The sequence below is a fragment of the Penicillium citrinum genome (assembly GCF_028827155.1).
Source record: "Penicillium citrinum strain IBT 23319 chromosome Unknown utg000007l:1.0-2040159.0:1.0-2041076.0, whole genome shotgun sequence".
NCBI classification, from domain to species: domain Eukaryota; kingdom Fungi; phylum Ascomycota; class Eurotiomycetes; order Eurotiales; family Aspergillaceae; genus Penicillium; species Penicillium citrinum.
In genome coordinates this window covers 1672111-1697903 of record NW_026622692.1, presented here as the reverse complement: position 1 = coordinate 1697903, position 25793 = coordinate 1672111, and the positions used below count along the sequence as shown (strand labels likewise).

The 25793-nt window shown below is 46.5% G+C and overlaps 7 protein-coding genes across 7 annotated transcripts; 5 read left to right on the top strand and 2 right to left on the bottom strand.

Moving 5' to 3' along the window:
• Nucleotides 1-3161: 3161 nt before the first annotated feature.
• On the top strand, nucleotides 3162-5289 carry N7469_008306 (gamma-glutamyltransferase family protein; the record flags this gene model as incomplete). Its single annotated transcript, XM_056647224.1, has 7 exons — nucleotides 3162-3356; nucleotides 3418-3451; nucleotides 3477-3675; nucleotides 3734-4343; nucleotides 4400-4563; nucleotides 4648-4778; nucleotides 4838-5289. 7 exons carry the CDS (start codon nucleotides 3162-3164, stop codon nucleotides 5287-5289), a joined length of 1785 nt encoding a protein of 594 aa, XP_056498775.1.
• Nucleotides 5290-5816: 527 nt separating this feature from the next.
• Nucleotides 5817-8123, top strand: N7469_008305 (ATP-binding cassette long-chain fatty acid transporter PXA2; the record flags this gene model as incomplete). The annotated part of the gene is made up of 3 exons (XM_056647223.1): nucleotides 5817-6326; nucleotides 6423-7957; nucleotides 8045-8123. 3 exons carry the CDS (start codon nucleotides 5817-5819, stop codon nucleotides 8121-8123), a joined length of 2124 nt encoding a protein of 707 aa, XP_056498774.1.
• Nucleotides 8124-8641: 518 nt separating this feature from the next.
• Nucleotides 8642-9799, top strand: N7469_008304 (uncharacterized protein; the record flags this gene model as incomplete). The annotated part of the gene is made up of 3 exons (XM_056647222.1): nucleotides 8642-8729; nucleotides 8854-9179; nucleotides 9260-9799. 3 exons carry the CDS (start codon nucleotides 8642-8644, stop codon nucleotides 9797-9799), a joined length of 954 nt encoding a protein of 317 aa, XP_056498773.1.
• A 568-nt stretch (nucleotides 9800-10367) lies between these two features.
• Nucleotides 10368-13430, bottom strand: glpV (glycogen phosphorylase; the record flags this gene model as incomplete). Its single annotated transcript, XM_056647221.1, has 8 exons — nucleotides 10368-10775; nucleotides 10832-12597; nucleotides 12655-12732; nucleotides 12794-12897; nucleotides 12963-13024; nucleotides 13079-13114; nucleotides 13185-13197; nucleotides 13261-13430. The coding sequence occupies 8 exons, from the start codon at nucleotides 13428-13430 to the stop codon at nucleotides 10368-10370; spliced, it is 2637 nt and encodes an 878-aa protein (XP_056498772.1).
• A 2367-nt stretch (nucleotides 13431-15797) lies between these two features.
• On the bottom strand, nucleotides 15798-17172 carry gpaB (guanine nucleotide-binding protein subunit alpha gpaB; the record flags this gene model as incomplete). The annotated part of the gene is made up of 6 exons (XM_056647220.1): nucleotides 15798-15897; nucleotides 15965-16203; nucleotides 16266-16395; nucleotides 16448-16576; nucleotides 16637-16982; nucleotides 17046-17172. 6 exons carry the CDS (start codon nucleotides 17170-17172, stop codon nucleotides 15798-15800), a joined length of 1071 nt encoding a protein of 356 aa, XP_056498771.1.
• Nucleotides 17173-19916: 2744 nt separating this feature from the next.
• sakA (mitogen-activated protein kinase HOG1) lies at nucleotides 19917-21647 on the top strand (the record flags this gene model as incomplete). Its single annotated transcript, XM_056647219.1, has 9 exons — nucleotides 19917-19972; nucleotides 20043-20090; nucleotides 20186-20315; nucleotides 20389-20432; nucleotides 20494-20593; nucleotides 20717-21073; nucleotides 21153-21231; nucleotides 21291-21474; nucleotides 21542-21647. 9 exons carry the CDS (start codon nucleotides 19917-19919, stop codon nucleotides 21645-21647), a joined length of 1104 nt encoding a protein of 367 aa, XP_056498770.1.
• A 541-nt stretch (nucleotides 21648-22188) lies between these two features.
• On the top strand, nucleotides 22189-25170 carry N7469_008300 (uncharacterized protein; the record flags this gene model as incomplete). Its single annotated transcript, XM_056647218.1, has 10 exons — nucleotides 22189-22247; nucleotides 22349-22453; nucleotides 22567-22809; nucleotides 22891-22918; nucleotides 22972-23032; nucleotides 23083-23162; nucleotides 23227-23398; nucleotides 23456-23496; nucleotides 23559-23696; nucleotides 23752-25170. The coding sequence occupies 10 exons, from the start codon at nucleotides 22189-22191 to the stop codon at nucleotides 25168-25170; spliced, it is 2346 nt and encodes a 781-aa protein (XP_056498769.1).
• Nucleotides 25171-25793: the final 623 nt, after the last annotated feature.

Sequence of the window (25793 nt, the reverse complement as noted above, 5' to 3'; positions counted from 1 at the left end):
TGCCAGCATACTCTGTCGATTTTCTACTTCCCGAAAATATCCTCCTGCATTTATTCAAAAATATGGATCGCGATAGATCGAAAACAAAAAAAAAAAAAGAATTGCGCGCTGCAGGGTTCGAACCTGCGCGGGTCTCCCCAGCAGGGTTTTAGCGAAATAGCTTAAATCTGCCGCCTTAACCACTCGGCCAAACGCGCACTACTGGAACTGAGTCATCCAAATTTGCATTCTTGTATTACTTTTAATTCTTCCTTTTAAGTACAGTATCCAGAAATAGTTAACTCTATGAAACAACGAAACAACGACGTATGGGAGATATAGAAATGTAAATATACTGCTACTACACTCAAAGATCGTGTATCGATTCTTTCTAGAAGTATGCAGCTATCCCATTCCAAAATTTAAATATATCACGTACAGTGTCATTGTTCTATAATTGGTAGGTATCAATATCACGGTCTATGCACCAGAGTGTAATCGCCATACCTTCGCCAGCAAACTCTGTCGATTTTCTACTTCCCGAATGTACTGCATTCTTTCAAAAATATCGATCGGACGATCCACTGGATCCGATACGATACCCTTGTGAATATTGGGCCCGTCATCTACGCAAAATATACTTTTAAATACATACTGAGCAGAAATTGTCAAGGCGGAATATTCCCTCTATCTTCAGACTAATTTGCTGTATTGGATTGAGAATCTGAGGTTGATCCGCAATATTCAAGCTGGAATCAGCCCTGATTGACCCGGAGGTCAATCCGCATACTTGCAATCTGATAGACAATCTCAAAATGCCTTAGCAAAATATATTCTATACAAATACTATTTTTACCTAAAAATTTATTTATAACAGAAATACTAATATACTGTTACTTATTTAGATTGAAAATACCGAACTAATGTAACGGTGCCCTGTGGTGGTGCCTTTCAAACATACTCGTGCGTTACCTACCTTCCTTATATATGTAGTTTGGGAATATCGAAGCGAGGGTTTCGATGTTGTGGTCTTTTTGGCCGAATGACAATCTAAAACAAGTTGATATTTTCCATGCTATTCCCTTCAACTGGTATTAAAATAGTAGTTCCGACAGTGAGAAATGTTAGCTCTTGCTCCCCTGGAAATGACAGATCCAGAAGCGGATCGATTTCGTCGTTTCGAGGATCACGAGGCGTAGAAAACTTAAATGATATGCGAACACGGTATAAGCAGACGCAATAACGTAGAGAAAAGGTGCAGGATAGTATAACCAAATTATGAAGCCATTATTGTAAGGGAATACTGTGGCAACCTTTACTTGAATACAAAATAGCAGATTACCGGGGCGTACAGCCCTTGCATGCGCCTCTTTCTGCTCTGACTAAAGGGCCCCACTTGAAAGGACCATTCCAAGTAAAGACCTTGCCAAATCCTTGCTTACTGTGCGAATACAACAAGTTTTGCTCTGGTTATCATCGAGTTTCGTGCCTCCCGAAGTTATATTCATCAAATTATCCAAGACGTCTTATCTTAGCTGACTGCCAGCCATGCGCAAGGTAACAATTCTTCGTCATATTGATGTGAGTTGGCCAGGCCTCTACATAAGCTCATAAGTGTTTATCCAAGCGGACATACAGCTCCAGCGATTTGTGAAGAATGATCGACAATGCCACCAGTGGGGAGGAAGTGAAACACCCCTACCCGCAATGAGACACAAGTGCAGCAGCCGATAGAGGCTAGGCGGCCGAATTGTTTTTCTTTCTCACGATCATGTGTTTGCCTTGATGGAACAACTTTCCCTTTCTCATTCCTCGCCAGTCTTTCTTCTTGTTCAACAAAAACAAGGTGGTATTGCGTTGATTCTAGCTTGGATTATGGAAGTCTGTATATATTAACTTGGTAGCTACTTTGCATTCTGACTGAAATTATATAAAATCATATGACATAGGATTTTAACAAGTTAATAAGCTGTATACTTATCTGGATCCGCAAGGATTATAGACCAAGCAATGGAGAGTGTGGCTCTATTAACAACACTCGTTGACGGCACCGATTGCAGATATAGAGAGTTGTACTAATAGTTCTGGGGGCTTGCAGGCAGACACGGCTTTCGAATATCGCACGCCTTTTCTTCCCTCTACTTTAATATTGATAAATGTCAAGGAAAGATCACGTTTCAATTTTTTTAATCAGAAGAAAGTGACCTTAACACGTGGGTCTGGATACATCGGCGGGCCGAGCGGGCCGAAGTCGATAAGGTTGCTTCAGCCGAGGGTACCACCGATCCTCCACTTGCATTGGAACCTTGTAAAGTCGGGTGTTCGGGTGACAATCGCCAGACTTTGATTCCGGAGATCCTTCGCTTTTCTATCAATTGCGCGCAAACTTTCAGATCTTTATCCTACACGACATCTACGAGATCGATTCGAATTTGCTGCAATGTATCAATGTAAAGACCTTTTTCACCTAGCATTTATCAGGATAGCAGTATTCAAAGCTGCGTATGAAAGTCGTGTGGGTCTTTTAATGTACAAAAAGTCCTCACCTTCAAGTCTATGACTAAACCAGACATGTAGAATTTCAGAATCGACTTACACGGTCCGGTTTTGAATTTGCACATGGCAGCTATGGACACTGCATTCTTACTGGTGCATTGAGACGTCCTCCTTTTTTCCTCCATCGGTTTACGAGAGGTGCATCATTCAATCCCGAAACTTAGCATATACTGTTGCAGCAAGTTCTGAACTCGGGAATAGCTGTGTGTCAATTGCACGAGCTCAACAAATATCACATTGAAAGTCGACTTCTGTAAAGGTACAATTGTTATTCAGAATAAGAAGGAAACCTTGTGGCCAGATGCTGAGGCCTCATATAGAGTAAATCTTCAAGGAAGGATTCCCAGCTTAATTATAGACACTCATAGTTCCAAATCGGCAGTAAAGTTACATTGTGACTTGAAATAGCCAAGACGGATTAGACTCATCTTGGTAGATAGGACCACCTACTTAAACATCTTCGAGTCATACGTCTTTAGAAGACCCTTTTATTCAAAGCTACAGTGCACCAAAGGGTACATAAAGAAGCCAATCTATAGCAAATCCCACAAAAATTCCTCTAAAGTTGACAGCTTCAGATAAATTCTAGTCTCGAACTTTGGGACTTCCTTAGGCCAATTTGCAAAATGCGATTCATCACCAGTATTGGCCTCCACCTGGCCTTGATCTGCCAAGTGCTGCTCCCATCGACATGGGGATACAGCTTTGACAGGACCAACCTTACGGATTCTGGCTCCAAGGGTGCCGTCTCGAGTGAAGCCGGCTTTTGTAGCCGAGCTGGAACTCACATGTTGGAAAAGGGTGGAAATGCTGCGGATGCTGTGCGTAAAATCTGTGCCGGTCCAATATTGAGGGATATATGCCTCTAACCTCTATTGATAGATGGTTGCCACCGTTTTGTGTGTGGGGGTCAGTGGTAAGTAATCCTATACCATATTAAGCACCCCAAACATACAGGACAGAGCTAAACACCGCTTTAGGACTGTACAACAGCGGCATCGCCGGTGGTGGATTTGCTTTGATTCGAATGCCCAACAACACCTACCAGATGGTCGACTTTCGTGAGAAGGCACCGTTGGCAGCTACCGAAGATATGTTCAAAGATGACCCGATGGGCTCTAAGGTCGGTGGGAGAGCAAGGTACGTATGGAATCCGCGTGATGATATCTAGTCGTATGCTTATGGTAAATGTTTGAAGTGGAGTTCCTGGTCAGCTACGTGGCTTGGAGTATATCTATAAGACTTACGGTAGCAAAAATGTTTCCTGGTCTGATCTATTTCAACCCGCTATTGAGGTGGCCAACGTTGGATGGAATGTCACCAATGATATCCTAGTAATGATGGATTGGGCTCTGAACGGGACTATGAATTCCACCGACCCCAAGCATAACTTCTTCCTTCAGCCAGCCTGGAAGCCTGATTTTGCACCGAATGGTACTCTCGTCAAGGAAGGGGACATCATAATGCGAAAGAGATATGCCAAGACTTTGCAAAGAATGGCAAGGCCAGATGGTGTCAATGATTTTTACAATGGCTCTATTGCGGACAGCATAATCCGGGCTATCAATGCAAACCAAGGGATCATGACAAAGGATGACCTGAAGAACTATACTATTGCTATTCGAAAGACTAATCAGATGAAATATCGGAATTATACACTGACAAGTACTACCACGCCTAGCTGTGGATCTGTCGTTCTCAATGTTCTTGGTGTGTTGAACAAATATGCCAACTATTCCATTAAGCCAGGCCAGGATAACGTCAATATTCATCGAATGGTAGAGTCTATAAAGTTTGCTTACGGCTACGTTAGTCTTCCCTTCATCCCCATTGACCTTTTACATTCTACTGACCACCTAACCAGCGTATGTCTTTCGGAGACCCTGACTACACGAGAAATATTACGCTGCTGGAGAAAACAATACTGTCAGACTCACGACTTACTCGTATCAAGCATGGTATTAATGATACCTACGTTCACACTAATGTTAGCTTCTATGATCCGGATCACAAATGGACAAAGGCACCGTGAGTCAAGTTACTATTTCCAACTGACTATCTATCTAAGCACTAGCGTGTACTTGAACCATTTGGCACTAATAATTGCTCCAGACATGGTACTTCGCACATGGTTGCAGCCGATAATAGTGGACTTGCCATATCCCTCACCACAACGGTCAACCTTCCATTTGGCAGCCACGTTATGACTGACAATGGTATCGTTCTGAATGACCAGATGGATGGTCAGTAGCAGATAAGCCTCGGTGAGAATATGTTATACTGATTCCATCATCAATTTCAGACTTTTCTATCCCAGGTACTGAGAATTCGATGGGCTACCCTGCATCCCCGAACAACTTCATCAAGCCCGGGAAGCGACCACTTTCTTCGATTTCACCGGTCATTGCAACTCGTCCGGATGGCAGTATTGCTTTTGTCACCGGCTCTGCTGGAGGAAGTAGAATCCCGACGGCAGTGATCCAGTCACTGGTTCATGCCCTGGATGAAGATGAGGCCCCTCAGAAGTGCTTGGATATTCCTCGTCTGCACCACCAGCTCTTCCCTAACGTTCTTGAATACGCTGCAAACTTTGACAAGCCCACAATCAGTTGGCTCAATCAGACCCACGGACATGTTATCGGACCGATTCCTCGGATTGCCAGCGCAGCTCAGGCTATCTCGAGGTCTGTTCAAGGTCTATTCAGAACTGGGTCTGAGCCATCCCAGGTGCTTTCAGGTGGCTACGGAGTTTAAAATGGGCTAAATTCGGCTGTGGGATCTTGAGTTACTGTGTTTAATGATGCATTTAGTCGATCTGCGGGATCAGGAAGTTTCCGTGCGATGAAATGTACATTGATGCCGTCAGTACTACTACTTAATTTCCATAGTGGTAATGAAACAGGAAATTTGGAGATTATAAGGTTATACTAGGATAGAGCGTAGACGAAGAATCAGAAATAAAATGGCTTTTCTTATGACTATGAGCCAGCCGCGACCGTATCGTAAGCTCTGATAATTTTCATGTCAATCTATTTCCAATATAATTCGTAAATGATAGATTGAATCCATAGGAAAAGTGAGATGTCGTCACTCTCCACGGTGGAGTTCCTCGGCTGAATTTCCCCGGGTTTGTGGGGGTTTCACATGCCAATCTTCCCGCAACTTCAACTCTTTCTCTTCTCCTCATCTCTCCCCTCCTTCACTTTCATCTCAATTTCAAGTAGTACTTGGTCATGTCCATCCGCGATTCCGGCTGATAAATCACAGTCGACCTCATCGTCATGGCTGTGCAGTCCAAGTTACTGCCGCCCGACCGCTCCATCAAACAGATCCTCTCTAGTCTGACCTCCCTTTATCTCCGACACAGAACCCGCATCTCACGCGCCGTCTATCTCGCCCTCTTCGCTGCACTCGCCAAGCGCATTCATAATGCTGTCTCAGAACAGAAGGCTGCATCACAGCAGGTGGAGTTGCGGAGAAAGCAACCAGGAACCAGTAGTCTCGGGGATGAGGAACAACCGCGAAAGAAGCGGGTGGAGATCAATCGCGAGTTCTTCAAACATTTGCTTCGTCTTCTGAAGATCGTGATCCCGGGATGGCGCAGCAAGGAGCTTCGTCTTCTTGTGAGCCATAGTGTCTTCCTCGTCCTCCGGACGTTGCTCAGCTTATATGTAGCCGAGCTGGATGGCCGGCTTGTGAGCAATCTGGTGCGCGGCAAGGGGAAGGATTTCTTGTTAGGTCTCTTTTGGTGGATGATTGTCGCCGTGCCGGCAACATTCACGAACTCCATGGTAAGGTCCCTTCTTGCCGATTTCGCCAGGCTTGGTCGATGTGCGACGTTGTGACCGTAGAGAGACTGCATGCTAATTCGCGAATTCTTTCTTTAGCTCTCCTACCACCAATGTAAACTCGCACTCAGTTACCGAAAGCGCTTGACCGACTACATACACGACAAATACCTTTCAAATATGACTTTCTACGCGATTTCTGCTTTGGATGATCGAATCAAAAACCCCGATCAACTAGTCACAGTCGATGTGTCGCGTTTCTCTGACAGCTTAGCTGAGCTCTATTCCAACTTGGCCAAACCTATCCTCGATATGTGCATCTATAACTACTCGCTTTCAAAGAACGTCGGTGGAGAAGGACTGTTCATCATGAGTCTCCTGGTGCAGCTGTCTGCCAACGTTATGCGCATGTTGACGCCACCCTTTGGCAAATATGTTGCAGATGAGGCAAAACTTGAAGGTGAATTCCGCTTCCTCCACTCTAGACTTATCGACTACAGCGAGGAAGTGGCTCTCTATCACGGCCATGAGGCCGAGAAGGATACTCTGGATAAAGGATACTTCACCCTAATCAAGCACGTGAACCGCATCTTACGACGAAGACTCTATCATGGATTCATGGAAGATTTTGTTATCAAGTACTTCTGGGGTGCTCTGGGCCTGATTCTTTGCAGCTTGCCCGTCTTCTTCAAGATTCCCGGTCAAGTCACCCAGACGATGGGCGATCGCACCGAGAGTTTTGTCACAAACCGAAGAATGCTGCTATCTTCTTCGGACGCGTTTGGTCGCCTCATGTTCTCCTATAAGGAGATCTCTGAACTTGCTGGCTTTACTTCCCGCGTTTCGTCTCTGCTTGAGGTCATGGATGACTTGGTAGCCGGCCGCTTCGAGAAGAAGCTGGTGTCATCGGCGTCCACGGAAGAGAATGCAGTCGTGCTATCAGGCCGTGGCGAGGTCATGGAGAGTGACTTCATTGAGTTCACAGATGTTCCCATCGTTTCACCTAATGGCGATGTTCTTGTTCGCAAGCTCTCATTCACGGTGCACCCGGGAGACCATCTCCTGATTGTTGGGCCGAACGGATGTGGAAAATCTTCACTGTTCCGTATCCTAGGTGGGCTTTGGCCAGTTTACGGAGGCTCCGTCAAAAAGCCTCGCTTCGAAGACATTTTCTACATCCCTCAGCGACCTTACTTATCCCGCGGGACACTTCGACAACAAGTCATTTATCCCGATGGCGTGCGCGAGATGCGTGCCAAGGGGGTGACTGATGCGGATCTCTACGATGTTCTCTCCGTTGTGGAAATTGCCTCTGTCGTCGATCGCCCTGGAGGCTGGGACGCCGAAGAGGAATGGCGCGATGTTTTGTCTGGTGGCCTACAACAGCGTATTGCCATGGCTCGACTCTTTTATCATCGTCCGAAATTTGCCATCCTAGACGAATGCACCTCTTCGGTGACATTAGAGATCGAAAAGGTCATGTATGAAACAGCGAAGAAACTCGGTATCACACTGATGACGGTCTCCCACCGACGCAGCTTATGGAAATACCACCAGAAGATTCTTCAGTTCGACGGCCAAGGAAGTTATATATTTACCGGGCTGGACTGGGAAAGACGATTGAAGCTAGAAGAGTAAGCTCTCCCCCGAATATTCTTCCACACCCTACCTTCCCAACTCTCAAATACATCTGTGCTAATGTCGACTTTCTGTTCCTACAGCGAGAAGGATGAGTTAGAACTGCAGTTGCGCGCCGTACCTGAATTGCAGCGCCGGGTAGCCGAACTGACAGCAGTTTAAATCTGGAATAGTGGAAATTGCCCCTGAGTGTAAACTTTAGCGTACTTTGAATGCATAAACGTCTATTGACTCAATGAATTGTTCGTTGAAAAATGATCGCATTCTCCACTCCCGGATGAGAGCCCAGCCAATCCCGATCATCGGTTCGGCTTCGGAGTTCATTTTGTCCCCGCTTTTCTCGGATGGCCCTGACTAAAAGTGCGGTTGCACCAATCACATCGCGCCTGTTCGGCAGTGGCAACGACTCACGTTCCGATAGTCTTCGTGAAGGGTATCGTCGACCCACTATGATATCGATTCTCTCCTACGTCATAGATTTCCAAGGTTGACTTTCTTGTTCTTGTTCTTGTTCAAGTTTGCCACAAAGTCTTGTCTTTTCTCAACGTTGGTGAATTATATCATAGTCTGTAAATGCCTAATTTAACTCATTGCGTCTTCCCAGTTTTTTCTACGGTCTCACTCCCTGTACCCTTAGAAAACAGCATAATCAGTACCCCCCAGTAGCCTCTTTAGTCAATATGGCCAACACCAACATGAAGCCCGCGCAACCCGCGCAACCCGCGCAATCCGCCAATAACCAAAAGCGAAAGATTGTCATCTTCTCCGGTATGCATTGATCCACCCCCTTACTCGATGAACACATCCCTCTAGACCCCCGTCCATAAAACAGAGCCTCACCTTCTCGAACCATAAGAGAACTCTTTCAATAGCTAACTCACACTAAAAACAGACTTCGATGGCACAATCTGTATGCAGGATACTGGCCACATCCTTGTCGACGCCCATGGCTTCGGCGCAAAGGCCAGAGAAGAACTCGAGGCCAAGATGAAATCTGGAGAACTGAACTTCCGCGACGCTTCCGATGAAATGTGGGCATCCCTGCATGTACCTTTTGACGATGGCTTCGTTCTCATGGAGAAGAGCATCGATATGGATTCCGGTTTTGCGGAGTTCCACCAATACTGCAAAGCCAACGGTATTCCCTTCAACATTATCAGTGCCGGACTTAAGCCCGTACTCCGTCGCGTTCTGGATACATTCCTCGGTGCTGAAGAGGTACGTTCAATCAGACTATTCTACAAGATAGTCAACTACTATACCCACCGAGAACTCCTCACTAATCTAATAATCATCAGTCCGCCTCCATTGAAATCATCGCCAACGACGCAAATATCTCGCAAGACGGCCAGGTCTGGAAACCAGTATGGCGCCATGATTCCGTCCAAGGTCACGACAAGGACGTCTCGATCATGGAAGGCCGTGAAATAGCCGAAAATGAATGCGAACCCGATGAAATGCCTCTAATCGTCTTCATCGGCGATGGGGTCTCCGATCTAGCCGCAGCTCGCCATGCAGACGTTCTCTTCGCGCGTCGCGGTCTCCGTCTTGAACAATACTGCACAGAAAACAACGTCCCCTTCATCCCCTTCGATTCTTTCGCGGATATCAAGCGTGAGATTGAGGCTATTTCTCAAGAAGACCAGAAGAAGACCGGTGGTGTCGGTAAGCCCGTGCGGTACAACCCTCGAGCTAACCTCTGGCGACGGATCTCGAGCAAGGAGGCTGTGCCAACTCTTATGGCTGCCGCTACCCCGTCAAATGAAGAGAAGATGTTCCTCTGGCCTGAGACTTTCTCGGACTATAAGCAGTCTCAGCCTGAGACTATTACCGAGTAAAGGGGATGAATTCGTTGTGAAGGCTTGGTAGTATGACTGAGCTTTTGGTATATAATTTCTGATTGTTATGCTTGACGATGTCTGAACGATTTTTATATTTTTTTCTTATATATTTGGACCCTTCATTCGTGCATGGGATTGGCGTTGGGCTTTCATATCCCAGTCATGACTCTGCATATTTTGTTGCATTCAGCCTTGTTTTGGGATGGATTTTTCGAAAAATTTTAGATAGGCAATTCTGGTGTTTGTATTCAAATCTAGATTTATACTTGAATGCGGACAAATAAAATGGCTTAATTTGAACTCCGTCCTTTCATTATCTGTACACGGCCCCGTGTAGATGCATCGGGGTGTATGCTACTGGGTACTACACTACTGCAGGCATGGGACTATTCATATTCGGTGCCTAGCCAATAAGATAAAATGGTGCATTCAAACATTTCAACGCGAGCATGATTTAAAGACTGGACAATCGTGCGATGAATGACAATACAAACAATAGAACTAAAGATAACAGAAGAAATATGATCAGCATAATATTCAATCAATCTCAACAACCCAGTGTACCTTAATCCTTCACGGCTAGAGGCTCAACGTTCCAGATACTATCTGCATATTCATTGATGACACGGTCGGTTGAAAAGAACCCCATTCTGGCAACGCTGGTGATTGACTTGGCTAACCATTCCTCCTTATTAACGAACGCTTCGTCGACCATCTCGTGAGTAGTAACATAGGAGTGGAAGTCGTCGGATACAAGGTAGTAGTCACCGTGTTCCTCAATAGATGCTGTGAGTGCTGAGAAATCAGCAGCATCGCCGAACATGTTGTCCTTGATGGCCTTGAAGACCTTCGCCAGACCCGGGTCAAGTTGGAAGTCTCCGTAGAAATGACGATGACGGAGGTCTTCGACATCTTCGGCGAGATTTCCGAAAAGGAAAATGTTTTGGTCGCCAATCTCTCGGGTGATTTCGATCTATTGGTTCACTCATGTCAGTATGGCATGTCTCTCAGAAGGGATTGTATACCCACGTTTGCTCCGTCGCATGTTCCAATTATCAGACCCCCGTTCATCACGAACTTCATGTTACTTGTCCCACTGCCCTCGGTACCTGCAGTAGAAATATGTTCGCTGATATCCGAAGCTGGGCAAATGATTTCCGCTTTGCTAACATTGTAATCCTCGATAAAGATGACCTTCAAGAGATCACCTACGTCCGAGTCATTGTTTACCACGGATGCCACATTATTGATGAGATGAATGATTGTTTTAGCCATCCAATACCCAGGGGCTGCTTTGCCGCCAAAGATGGAGACTCGAGGTACCACTTTCTTGCGCTCTTCGGCGGACATCCCTTTGATCTTTAGGTAGCGGTGGATCACTCCAAAGATGTTCAGCTGCTGCCGCTTGTACTCATGAATTCTCTTTACCTGTACATCAAATAGAGACTCTGGGTTCACGGTGTAGCCAGTAGTTTCCTTAATGAGTTTAGCCAAGCGAAGCTTGTTGTGAGACTTAATCTCTGCCCACTGGCGTCGGAATTCTTTGTCGTCTACGAATACTTCCAGCTTATCCAGGAGAGTCAAATCGGTCAGGAATTCATGTCCTCCAAGCTTCTGTGCAATCAGACTGGACAGGGCTGGATTCGCCTGATGCAGCCAACGTCGAGGAGTAACCCCATTAGTCACATTTGTGAAGCGGTCCGGTCCGTAAATATCCACGAAGTCCTTGAAAAGAGTCGTCTTCAGCAGGTCTGAGTGAAGCTCAGCGACACCATTGACCTTGTGAGAGCCAATAATGGCCAGATATGCCATGCGCACCATCTTTGGGTGAGATTCCTCAATGATAGAGACACGGGCCAGGATTTCACGGTCATTTGGGAATTGCTTCTCCACAGACTGCAAGAAGAAGAGGTTGATATCATAGATAATCTGTAAGTGTCGCGGAAGAAGGTTCTGCACGAGAGGGACAGACCACTTCTCTAAGGCCTCGGGGAGAACCGTATGATTGGTATATCCAAAAGTCTTGGTGACTATATTCCAAGCCTCATCCCATTCCAAGCCCTCAATATCGATCAGAATACGTTGCAGCTCGACAATTGCAAGTGTTGGGTGAGTGTCGTTAAGTTGAATTGCCACTTGATCCGGGAACTCACTCCAGGCCCTCTTTGTCTTCTTAAAGCGACGGACAATGTCAAACAGAGATGCTGCACACCAGAAGTACTGCTGCTTCAGTCGGAGCTCCTTACCACGCTCCAGATTATCATTGGGATACAGGACAGCCGAAATGGTCTCAGCATTCTGCTGATCAGCCACCGCACTTTCGTAGTCTCCTGCGTTGAACTTCTGGAAGTCGAATTCTCCGCTGCTCGCCTTGCTAGACCAGAGGCGAAGATTGTTGGTAGTCTTAGTGCCATATCCAGGTATGGGAACATCATAAGCCACAGCCTGGACAACATCACCACCTTCCCAAGAGTGAACTAATTTACCATTCTCGTCTTGGTGTTTCTTCACGTGGCCATAGAACTGAATATCAACGGTAATCTCATGGCGTGGGAACTCCCACGGATTGTTATCCAGCCAATAGTCCGGGACCTCCATTTGGTATCCATTGACGATCTCTTGTTTGAAGATACCATATCGGTAGCGTAGACCATATCCCCAGGCTGGATAATTGAGAGTTGCCAAGCTATCAAGGAAGCAAGCCGCCAGACGACCAAGGCCACCGTTTCCCAATGCCGCATCATGCTCTTGGCTGATAACATCCTCGATGCGGAATCCGAGATCTTTCAAGCCCTCTGTCAAAACTCTTAGAGTCTGTTCTCAACCTTGCGTGAAGAATTGGTATTACCCACCTCGAGCGGCATCTTTCATACCCACGTTCAGCATCGCATTGTCTAGAGCGCGACCCATGAGGAACTCAAGTGAGAGGTCTATAATTATATTATGTATTAGACACTAGGTGGGAATACTCTTCGTGTTGACATGACATACAATAGACTCTCTTCTGATCAGTAAAAGTCTGGCGCTGCTGAGTCCTATTCCATTCGATGATCAGACGATCACGAAAGGCGAGTGCCGTTCCCGAGTATGCTGCCCTACAAAATATGAGTAATTGAACCCCCAATAGCAAGGCTCTCGTTCATCAAATTCGATCACCTACAGCTCATCGCAATTATATAGAGACCGGGCAAGAGTTGTTTCAATGTGTCGAACGAGCTCTTTCTATGTGAAAATTAGCTCAGACTGGAATACCAGTATCACACCAATTGGACGCACCTCGAATTCTTCCTTAGTGGTGAACTCCCGGGCCGACTGTCAAGAATCACGTCAGTTAGGATCACAATCTAGCTACCTATCTTGTCGATTGCTTCATTAGGCATACATATTTTCGCCATCTGTGAAAGTATTAGTAACTCAAGTAGGGTCATGCCACACGAGCTCAGAACTAAGGTACTCACGCCTCTCGCAGTGGCTCAGGAATACTAGCTTCGACGTTTTTGATCTCTGAAGGCCCAAAGCCTGTAAAAGTACGCTTGTGCTTCGGACGACTAAACCCGGGACCGATAGGGCCTTGAAGGTCTGCAATTGGAGCTCCCACGGAGGGTCTGCGCTCGCGACGTTCGGACATGGTGATTTCACGAGATGAAGATTGGAAGTAGAACAAGGGTGTAGAGCTGCAAAAGTCAGACTCCTTAAGGAGGGAAGAAAGAAGAAAAAGAGGAGAAGAGGAGAATTTCAAATTAAGGAGAAAAAAAAAGAAAGAAAGAGAAAGAGAGAAAGAGAGGAGAAGAAGAAGAAGAAGAAGAGGGGAACTTCGGCGTGTCACCAGGTCCTCTTCGAATGTGAGGAAAGTACGCCCATTGCCCGATCCGGCAGCCACCACCCTGTAATTTGTCTTATCTAATCTGCGTGCCTTCCAAAATTAACTTTAACTTGGACTCGATTCAGACTCATCCATGGATCACTTCTTCAAGACTATCGTTGATGATTCTTTGATCCCCATTTTTGCTTTGCTTTCTCTTCCAATATTCGGTCTACAGGTCAAAATTCCAGTACATATACTCTTAAAGTGGGGAAGCTCGGAGGATCGACGCTCGAGCCAACGGCCTGCAGCTGTCCGTGCTGATGCGCTCCTCTCCTCTCGCCATTGGCATACCCATCTTCACTCGTTGGTTTCCCTGATTTGTACGGGATCTCTCTTCCATCCTGCATCAGACCACCGCAATTCTACTCTGGGGTAAATCTTGTCGAGACCATGTCATGACAACTGCTTCCTACCCCCGGCAGAGGATCAACTTCCCCTCATTTGGTCCTGTTCAGACCCTCGTTGCAACAGAGTGGATACAAAATAGAATATAATAAAATATCTCTCTACCTGGGTCTAGAATGAAGCCCTTTTCTCTCTTACAGCCAGCTCCAACCTGGTTCAACCGCTGACGACACCTACGCGCCATCGCTGCTCACTGCGGGGGCTTTCACTGTACTGCGCTGTTCAGTCTCATGGGCCCACGTCCGCGCTAGACTCAGATGTAATACTAGTAAAAGCTCATCGTGAAAGCCATAACTTACTTGACTAATAGACTTCAGTCTAGCGATGTAGGCTAGAATCAACCGGTCGCTCCGTATACACAGTACCAGTCCAGCAGATGCTCTACGGGAAAAGCGTCATACAGCCAGCTGCCCAGTCTACTACCGTGGCACGCTGTTAAATGGAGAACAATTCCATTTAGTCCATAATAATTTATACCGCAACCACCCTCTTTCAGGGAAAGCAGGCCACCCATTGGACGATTTCGGAGCTTTGTAGACCAAAACTTGTGATCTGTATCTCGCGGATCCTCCGAGGAGAGCATACAATTATGCTGCGGCATGCCTGCGGCTCAAAATGAGAACTCCGGTTGAGTATCACCATGCCCTGGAAAGAACAAGAGAGGAATCCATGGGCAAGAGAGAAAGCAGTGGGTAAAGAACCACCAATTGCTTTTCAGCGATACTATCAGTACTACTCAAGTCGTAGTTCGATATTCATACACAGGCAGTTGTTCCTAAATCGAGATAGACACACGGGAAGAGGCTGATCCAATATCCAACTAAGAATCAAGCAACGCTCAGTTATAACGAAACCCCAACCGGTCGATTGAATATCGTCAGAGATCCCTCACCAAAACCGGTCTATGCAAAAGGACATCATAGAAAGGACCAATAGGCAAAGGCAAGAGATCCAATCAACTTGCCACTCAAGGACAAAGCATACACTTAAGACTGAGAGAAAAAAAGAAAAGAAACACATGCATCAGGCGCTTATAATCAAGCTTCAAGATAGATATAGAAACTAAGAAGAACAGGGAAAAGTTAAGATAAACAGAGAAAGGTTCAGACCCCGCCGTGGAGTAATCACGCGAAGAGAAACAGGTAGAAAGGCAAAGTCCGCCGTAATATGCATCCAACAAGAGGCTAGAAAACAAAAGTAAGACAAATGGGAGAATGCTCCGGTCCCGGATGCACATAATATACGAATGATGGCAGTTCCAATGTTCAAGCAAATTCGGAAAGACTTGATGTGGAACCTCAGCGACTTCAGAGGTCAGCAAAAACCTTCGTTTTGTAATGGCTTTGAGATCAGCAAATGATAGTCCAAGATAAGTACCAACCCTGAATATTTTTGCCGTCGAGAAAGAAGATTCGAATACCGTGTGGGAATCCGTGTAGATACCGAATGGGGGTATCACCTGACCAGCGCCTAGTAAAATTGTCCAAGAGAAAGATATGCGCCCATTAACGCCAGCAGCTATTCCAGAGTAAGAGCAAAAGTAGTGGAGCATCAGAAAGGAAATGGTTGATCGTAGGGGTGTGAATGGTATGAGAGTCCTCATGTGGGAGAAGTAGAGACCCAAGAGGCAGATATAGGTGACCAAATGAGGTATGAGGTTCCGCGGATGGTGGTGTGAAATTTGGAGTGCAATAGTCGATTGTTCAATGTCGAAGAATGATCAGCTTATAGGATTCCGGAATCCTTGAGAGCATTCTGTAAGATTGTCTCCTTGACTGCGGCGAAGACAAGACGTATATTTGTTGTATCAGTTGCTTGGGTGAGACTAGAAGAATAGTCAGAACTTAGGCCCTGTCTCATCAGTTTGCTCTGGAGAAAAGAGGTCTCCTTACTGTGGATATAGGTTCAAGTGTGCTCGGTTAACTTGGTTGAATCGCCATAGCAGATATTTCGCGGCTCGATTAACATCATTTCCACCTGAATAGTCTGGGAAATAATTGCTCAAAGGAGAGCGCGGCAGCTTTTGTCGGAACAAATCGACCTTGTTCAAGAACAGAATGATACTCGTGCGCATGAACCATCTAGAATTAACGACGGAGTCAAAGAGAACCAAGCTTTCCATCATCCGATTCTGGCAATTGAAGTCAGATTTCTGCAGGAGAATATACCGTGACCTCTGGAAGAGGGACTTACCTGATTGCTCTCCTCCAAAAGCATCTGGTCATATTCACTTAAAGCAACACAAAAGATGATAGATGTGACATTTTCAAAGCAGTGAATCCACTTTTTGCGCTCACTGCGTTGGCCGCCTACGTCAAACATACTGTAGATCGCGTTAGTGGAATCCGAGGCCCAGTATTGTTATAGACACGTACTGGATGCTCAATTGACCCATTGTGAACCGTGTTTCATAGATACCGGTCGTCTTCGTTCGCGCTCGTAGGACATCTGAAACATTGGGGGTGTAGTCGGGTGATGTTATTCGCTTCGCCTCTTCGAAGAAGCTAGTTGCAAATCAGCATTTGCGCCATGGATGAAAGCAAAAAAAGCGATAGAATACTCACTATGGTGCAGAGTCCATCAGATAGAACTCATTTTGGCGCTCCAAAACGGTTGATGTGCAAGGGTCATTCCACAGATATGTGATCGCATCTCCCACTTTCGAGTCAAGCGGAGTATTGGGATCCGCATCGACATGATATTCCTCGAGGAAGTTAATGTAGTCTTGAACCTTTTGACTCGAGGGTTCTAATGAAAATAGGCGATATGCTTCGATGAGGGCCTTGGCACAATCCAAGAGGTTCTTGTACACAGTCAACCGGTACAAGGCCAGCTCTTCGACGGTGTAACCATTCTGATGGATGATCTTCATCTGCTTGACAATTGTAGACTTGCCGCTCTCACCGGATCCTGCGAGAATTGATCAGCCAATGTACTTTGGGGACCGCACTTGGATGAACCAGATTAACCTACCCAACAGCAAGATCTTGCATTCCCTGCGTAACCGTCTGGAGTCTTCCTCAAGCTTCCGATCGATCATCTGACTTCTCTTCTTCTGTTCCACATCCCCCGTATTCTCGGCGCTAAAACACATCCCCATGTTGACGGCTTATGTGGAATCAGGTCCCAAGCCAGCAGGAGCTAGGTCCGGGTTTGTCGCTTGCAAAAGCGATCAGTGTCAGCCGGACGGGACGGCCGCAGCCTTCGTTTAATTTGGAAGACGGCCACCCGCCACGCACACAGATACACAAGGGGAAGATGATATTAACGAAGGTTGAAGGCGGCAGGAAGACCAAATGGAAGGTGCGACGAGCGAGGCTTTTGCGATGGGTGAGGATTGAGAAAGGAGTGTTAAGGCGGGGAGGGGAGCGTTGAGAGAGGTCGGGAAAGGTAAGCGTAAAAGGGTTAAGACTTGGCGCTGAGGAGGTGATGTTACGGTAAGGTCAGGTCTCCGTGTCGCCGTGTCGCCGTGTGGTTCGTGTATCGCCGGGTAGGTTGGGGAGCGAGCGGGAAAGGAAGTTAACAGTCAAATAGGTGAAGTTGATGTCAAAGAAGTGACGGTGCAACCATCGTCACTGGGGGAGTGGAGATGCCAGACGAGCGGGTTGGGGGGGGGGGTCAAGTCACTAAGTACATTACCAGAGGGTAAGTCAGTATTGTAAGTTGTGGTAACTGGTATGTAACACTAAATGATGATTTAGTCTAACCCGTCTATGTAATGTGGTATTCTCGCGTATTTACACCCACGGGCGGAGACACCCAGTGCCCGTTTAGTTATTAGTTAGTCCGTCATCTGCTGAAGCCAGTCGGCCGACATACAATGAGGTATTATTATTTTCGCTTTCAGCTTTTATTTTCCGTTGAATTTTTGGGGGGCCAAACTGTATTACGCCTAGTAATAATTTTACAGTGCTATCAAGACATATATATGCAAGGCAATTTGTACAGATTGTAGAGCATGATGTTTAGAATAGGACATTTCCATTGTGAGGCTGTTAAAAAAAAAAGGGCAGTGCTAATTTTACGGAGCATCGGCCTCCGACAGTTCACGAGTGTTCAGGTCCATATACCTTCCGTACACTACTGATACATACCTGTATCCTCCACAGTACAGAAAGCTGTAGTGGAGAGTCGTGACGCACTGCCGGCCTGAGGCCGGCAGTGCACGTGCCTCTCCACGTGTGTATCGTTGCCATCGGATCTGAGGTACCCTTCTTCTGTATGTAATGTAGTGTTGATTTCATAGATCATCTACGTACTACACTAATCGCGGTGCTAATATTCCTAGAAGTGTGTATTTTACTTTTATAAACTATTAATACATGAGGATTTAGTCTTCATGCACTAATAGCAGAGAAAGCGATGGGCCGGCTGACAATGTGATATATATCTAGGATCGAACCTACTACTGGTGACCAGGCACAGTGCCTAACTATCTGGGTAAGGAGACCAATACTATTGGTAGGTGCCAACATTGTACTACCTAAATAATAATAATGAGTGACCATAGGTATCGTGCCACACTAGTGCCACTGGTGTTTGCCCAGGTGAACCTGGAAGCATTCAAGGGCTGGAGCCCTTGAAGGCTTCCACCATGAGTGACATTAGACACTGCTAGTATGTACATACTCTGGGCACCTGCTACCGAACCACTCCACTTCCCCGGGCGCACAACATTCCCGCCTTGCCCAGATGAGAACCTTGGAAACATGCTAGTCCTTGGACCAATTCGAAGTTGCCCGTCGCCTGGCTCGTTTGGTCTCACATGTCTCAGTTGCCCACTGGCATGCAACTCGTGCCAATAGTTCTGGCTACCCTGCTTTTAGTGCAGCCTTTTGGAGTCTGCCAGTATTGGCAGTTGATCTCTTCTTGTCTGACCAGCCTAGGATACAAAGTGCACCCTATATCCCCGGGATCGCTCCAACTGACCAGTCTGTTCCCAAAAAGAGCCTGTCAGCCTTGGGTGCTCTAGTTCCCCCCCCAAGCTGTCAATCGACCGATTCTGCACATGTAGCGGGTCCCCACTTCGCCTCCACCGGAGATGTACTGTACATAGTACATAAGTAGTAACTATTATCTATTCTATGTACATATGAGGATCAGCGATCGGTCACACCCGGGCAGTCTGGACCATTGTTGTGATTCCCGGTTTAAATATCCGAGGCTGCATGCGTGGTGACAACTGGAGGGGCCCGAGTCGAGAGCGAATCACAACAGCACAAAGATAGGCTGTTTCTGGAGCGAGCTAAGCGCGAGTTATTTGCGTTTAGTAAATTCAGAATGATATGCTAGCAGTATGTGAGTGATAAGAGAAGACTGAGATTCAACTCCAATATTTCTATATCTGAATTGGGCGTTTTTAAAAGATGTTTGTATCTGCTTCCCAATGCGGGTCATCTATTTGTGGTTCCCGGGCAATAGACCGGTCGAGACATTCTTGAGTGGGTGGAGGCCAGGAGTGGTCGGGGCACACAGAAATGAGAAGCAAAGTGTGTAGTTGTAGAGTGGTGGAATGTAGTTACTGTGTAGTATAAAGCGTATGGGACGAGAATATACTATGAATTAATTTATTAAAATTAACTATAATCCTACGTAGTTAACTGGCTCATTACTTCCAGTAACCATACTATGTAGAATGTAGTTATAAACCGGATCCTGAGTCAGCCGCAACGAAACCTGCTCGCAAACGTCATCGGCCTTGTTTTCTGCGCTTCTCACCGCAGAAGGCCCTACCCCACACCCTTTTCCAAAGACTTCTCCCCCCTTTCCTCTTCTTTACTTGTTGCTTTCTTTTGCTTCGCACCGAAAAAGTTGCTTCCTTTTTTTCCCTTCGTTTTGCCCATCATGGCCGAATTCGTGCGATCTCAGATTTTCGGCACCACCTTCGAGATTACCAGCCGGTATCTTGCCCAGTGCCCCGCTCCGCGCGAATTCTATCGCTGATCAGTGTTTTTTTTTCTAATCTTCTAGGTACTCGGACTTGCAACCGGTGGGCATGGGAGCCTTCGGGCTTGTCTGGTGAGTGATCGACTCATGAGCATTTGGCGCGCGATGTAGCACGTCTCGGCTATACGCCCAGACCAGTTAACTGACCAGTCATGTCCTCTCTACAGCTCGGCGCGCGATCAATTGACTGGCCAGCCTGTCGCGGTCAAGAAGATCATGAAACCTTTCAGCACTCCGGTCCTCTCGAAGCGTACCTACCGCGAGTTGAAGCTGCTCAAGCACCTTCGCCATGAAAACGTGGGTGGCTTGTTTCCTTCCAATTTACCCCTCGCTGCCACCTCAAATATACTGACGGGATGCCGCTCTGCAGATTATCAGCCTCAGCGATATTTTCATCTCTCCTCTGGAGGATATGTATGTTATATACACGGTAAGATTCATATTTAAGAACCGTAGACTAACATACTGGATATAGTTACTTTGTCACCGAGCTTTTGGGAACTGATCTCCACCGACTCCTCACCTCTCGCCCTCTTGAGAAGCAGTTCATTCAGTATTTCCTCTACCAAATTCTTGTGAGTCTCTTATCTCTATCTAAAACCCCAGAGAATTTTTTTACTACATTCTCTTGATTACATTCCCTTTCTATCGATCTATTATTCCATAGGATCGCGTTTATATTAACACCTCTCTAATAGCGTGGATTGAAATATGTCCACTCCGCTGGTGTTGTTCACCGTGATCTTAAACCTAGCAACATTCTGATCAACGAAAACTGCGACTTGAAAATTTGCGATTTCGGTCTTGCTCGTATTCAAGACCCTCAAATGACTGGTTATGTGTCAACAAGATACTACCGTGCGCCTGAAATCATGCTCACCTGGCAAAAGTACGATGTCGAGGTGGATATCTGGAGTGCGGGCTGCATCTTCGCCGAAATGCTGGAGGGAAAACCTCTCTTCCCCGGAAAAGACCATGTCAATCAATTCTCAATCATCACCGAATTACTAGGAACTCCACCCGACGATGTGATTCAAACTATCTGCAGCGAGAACGTGAGTCTTGATTTGCGCCCAGTCTACCCCGGAGATCATTAATTTTGGCTAATAATTACCTCTTTGTTTATTTTTTCAGACTCTGCGATTTGTCAAGTCCTTGCCGAAGCGTGAGCGTCAACCCCTGGCGAACAAGTTCCGCAATGCCGACCCCGAAGGTTCGTCACCCAGTTTCCACAGCCCCACCCCGCCAGTTCCTGCGTTAACAAAGATTTAGCCGTCGATTTACTTGAGCGGATGTTGGTGTTCGATCCCAAAAAGCGAATTCGGGCCGGAGAAGCGCTGGCGCATGAGTATCTGACCCCTTATCACGACCCTACCGATGAGCCAACCGCGCAAGAAAAGTTCGACTGGTCGTTCAACGATGCCGACCTCCCCGTGGATACTTGGAAGATTATGATGTGGGTATTATCCGTGTAATTGTGTCAATTCAATCACTAACCTGCTCTTTTTTTTCTTACCAAATAGGTACTCCGAGATCCTTGACTTCCACAATATTGATCAAGGTACTGAGGCTGGCCAGGCGTTGGTTACTGGCCCTGTGCAAGGAAATACTTCCCAGGCTTTCGCATGAATTTCATGAACCTATGATCCATAATTTCTACGCGTGTTTTTCTCTCGGATTGTTTCCTCTCTCCCTCCACCCAGGGAGTTGTGGTACTCAAATCACATATCTGTTTTAAACTGGGAAGGTTTGCAAAGTGGGCGTATCCGTCTCTTATTCTATTATTATTTTTCTCTTTTCTTTGGCCTATTGAAAGCCAATTGTTCATAGCTAGTTCGGCGTCGTTAAGAATCGGCCGGTGACAAGGGGATTTCTCTTCTATTACGACAATCAGACTTGATCTGTTCTTAGTTCTTCTAGCATCTTCACTTCGTAGTCGCGGCAAACCAACCGATTCCCGCTGCGGGGAGAAAAGACTCACCGCCCGCAATCAACACGTGAGCGATAACATATCGAAAACCCCTGCGACTCTCTACAAGAACACTGTAGCTCTCTCTCTCTCTCTCTTTTCGTTTGTGTTTTATGGGGGTCATTTGGGCTGTGGAGAATCCCCCGCCAAATCACTCTTTTTGCTATTCCCTCTTCATCCTTTCCCTACATCACCAGCCTCATGTCTACTACGAATAAACAAGATCCGATTGTGTTGGTGATCGATTTCCATCATGCGCGGTAAGTGCCCCCCGCAGTGATTATTGACCTCATTATCGCAGAACGCTGGGCTGGCATACAAACTCCCCGCTGACTGAGACATTCGCTAACGATATCTGCAGGGGCCCGGAGATAGAACATTGTATAGCCAACGAGAATACGAACCCCGCAACCGACAATGACTGGTCATTGCTGCCATTCATGGCCCTGTCTGATGGTGCTCACCTGTATGGAATTGCCCCTGACCTCCCATGAAATGGTCACGCCGTCTCTCTTAACTTAGCCCGTGTCTTGGAATTCGAGAAGTATGCACTAACATTGCTCTCTGTGACTGATATAGTTCGACCGAGGAATTCTCCTATTTTACTCTTCGCGGCAGACAAACACCCAATGCCACCGAGACGTCATTGTTCGGCATTGCTTGCTCGCGACAACTCGACTCCAAACTCCTTCTGAATCGACCGCCTGATGTGACGAGATCTACAGTACAAAAGGCGGTGGTTGTTGTCACAGATAGTCCTCAGAGAGTGGGTCAGTTGCGTGAGAAGCTCTCCGTGGTTACATCGGCTTGGTTTGCTCAACGGTATGTTGGGATTGCCTCTTGCGGACTGATATTTGCTTGGTGAATCGTTTCATGCGCTGACACTGAGGTGTGAACGAACAGGGACTTTTCCGATATTGACATATTGAAGGTATGCATGGCACCGACAACTTGCGAAGACACCACCAGGCTTACTTCAGATAGAAATTTCGCGAGGGTTTGGTGATCAGTCTGATGAACGATAGCTCGAAAGACCAAAACTTAGGTTGGTATTGTACATTCGTGGTGATGAATTTTACTTACTCGAAATTCAAGGCCTTTCCCTCCGAGAAATGATTCACGAATTCAAGTATCAGACCCTGGTTCTTTTCAAAGCATTGCTATTGCAACCCAAAGTATGTTCACAATCATTCGTCCTCGGAAAATTGACTTCATCGTGATTCCCACTGACCCGTCAAGATGCTTTTCTTCGGTACACGATGTGAAAGATTATGCATGTTACAGTTTTCCCTCATCTCTTTAATACCCGGCCTCATCAATAGTTTGGAAGACTGTGCAGACCCTTCATTTGACAGTTATGCACAGAGCATCGAGAAGCCGACTTCTCTCAAGACTAGTGATCGCAGCTCTTGTATGATCAGATCCAACAGGCTCAGACTATGAAACTTGTGCTAACCTTTTTTTACAGTACTGGCATATATGGGTCTGCCATTGCAGATTTTCGGAAAAGTATGCACAGATCTCAAATACTCCCGCCAACTGAGTAGAAAGTATACTAAACAGACTACTAGGGAAGCATGTTCGGGCCCTATACTCCTCTCCAGCAGCTGGATCTGTTGGCCGACGACGGAACGAAATCATATGTTGTAGGATCTACGAATTCATTGCTTTTGCAGCAAAAGGACCGATACAGTGACATTTTAATCAACGTGAGTTACATTTTCCTTAATCGGACCTGCATAAATCTAACGGCATAATTGCCAGCTTGATGAAGATAGCATCAACATCTCATCTCTGCCACTTCGCAATGCTCTTGCTCTCTCTACGGCTGACAGACGTTGGATCGATCTTCTCACCCAAATCGTCAACGAAACCTGGGACGAGGCTCATCCATCACGCCCAAAAACTCTTGGATTTATGGGCTCTGAAGAATTTATTCGGTTACAGTTTGAGGAATACCTTCTGGCCCTATTGTCATCCATGAAATATCACGAAGAGCTCAGCTCCTACACCTCTGGGGAATCTGGCCACCGCAGTAGAGTCCAATTACAAAATTTCAATATTGAAGGTGACCCAGCCGTCGATTTCAATACTGAATTTTTGGCACAATGGCAAAAGACCTCCAACTACGCGCTTTTCTCACGACTTACCTCTGATGCACTCCTTTTCTCCATTACCGAGCCTCGGCACCCAAGTGCCGGTGGGTTGACTGTGGATGATATCCAACGTCGACTATCTCAGCAGGTCGCTGATCTCCATCTCGATGAGCGAGTTCGCGAAGGACGAGAGGCACTGGGAAGACATCTCGCAACGGGTCAGAAAAAGGTCAGCGCTGCGTACAACCGGTTCTGGTCTGACATGGAAACCATGCGTGAGGCTCAAAAGAAGCGTAACGAGGAAAAGGCTTCCCAGTCACAGCGCGCCTCCATCGATACTACCGCCTCTCCTACACAAGGCTCTCTCGATGAACCCAACTCAGAGAATGCCGGGGCTTGGTTTGCAAGCCGCCCAAGGGCGTCAATTGACATTTCCCAGGCACAGGCAACCATGGGACAAGCCAGTCAAAAGGCTAGCGCGTACTTCAGTTCGTGGGGTACATGGGCAAGCGAGAAGCGTCGGGAATGGCAAGAAAAGCGCAGTGCTTCCCCAAGTCCACAGCAAGGTGTCGTCGCATCTCCATCGACGCCCTCTCTACCTGTCGTCAGTGAAACCACAGAATCCGACCGTGGCCGTCGTCGTTCAATGCAGCGACAAAGCGAAGATGCCGAAGGTCTCTCACGCAGCCTAAGCCGTAGAAAGAGATGGAGTAACATTCTCCTGCGTCGTGAGAGCGGCGAATTCAAACGTGATGAGAGTACCGAAGCTTCTTATCCCAAGTCTCCTCTTTCGCAGGGATTCCCGGCAGAATTTGGAGCAGAGTCGAAACAAACCGACACCGACACCGACACCGAAACAGTTATGAGACAGCAGCCTGCCGATGCGGATGGTTTCACTAGCGTCTCACTGACGCCGAACGAAGGACTCGGCGTGGATATGAATCTTGATAAATCCCAGGCTCAAAATATACAAGATAAGACCGATGTCGATACTGATTCCGATCTTCGACCGAATGATTCATTAACTGCTGCTCTACCGGTTCAAAGCGAACAATCACATACCGAGCCCAATGATTCAAGCAAATAAGCTATGTCTCGTTATCACGACACTACAAATGTTCGACTGATTCGTTTTCTCTTTGTTCTTTTTCTTTTCCTGTTTCAAATTTTTCTTCTCTGTATTTATTGGTTCTGGCATTGTAGCGCGGCATACCCATTCTAGAGGCCCTTATTCACATTCTTCGACTGTCTTAAATAATCAATGATTCTTACATCCTCATTCATCAAGCTTTGCCAACCGCACGTGAATATGTCTGCATGACTGAATTTCAGTTTGCATTTAAAATTTTGTATTGTTTATTTAGTTTTTTTTTGAACGGAATCATGCTCTTTCCAAGAGCTCCATGCTTGTTTCAATACTGCTCGGAGTACGAGCTGAGCAAGGTTGATATCCCGCAGTAGAGTATTAAGTACTGTGAATACACCAGTGTATACGCCAAACCTACAGCAAATAAAGATGGAATTAGCTAACAAATGAAAAGGAGAATCGGGTTATCATTGATCTGTCGTCTCAACGCTATGATGAAAGATGGAATAAAATAAACACAAAATGTGTCGTTCCTGTGCTCCGAAGCTCCCTACCCCAGCCAAACAAAATGCTCCCTCGTTCATTCCAGATTCACTCTGCCCGAACCTTGCCCTTCATCATTT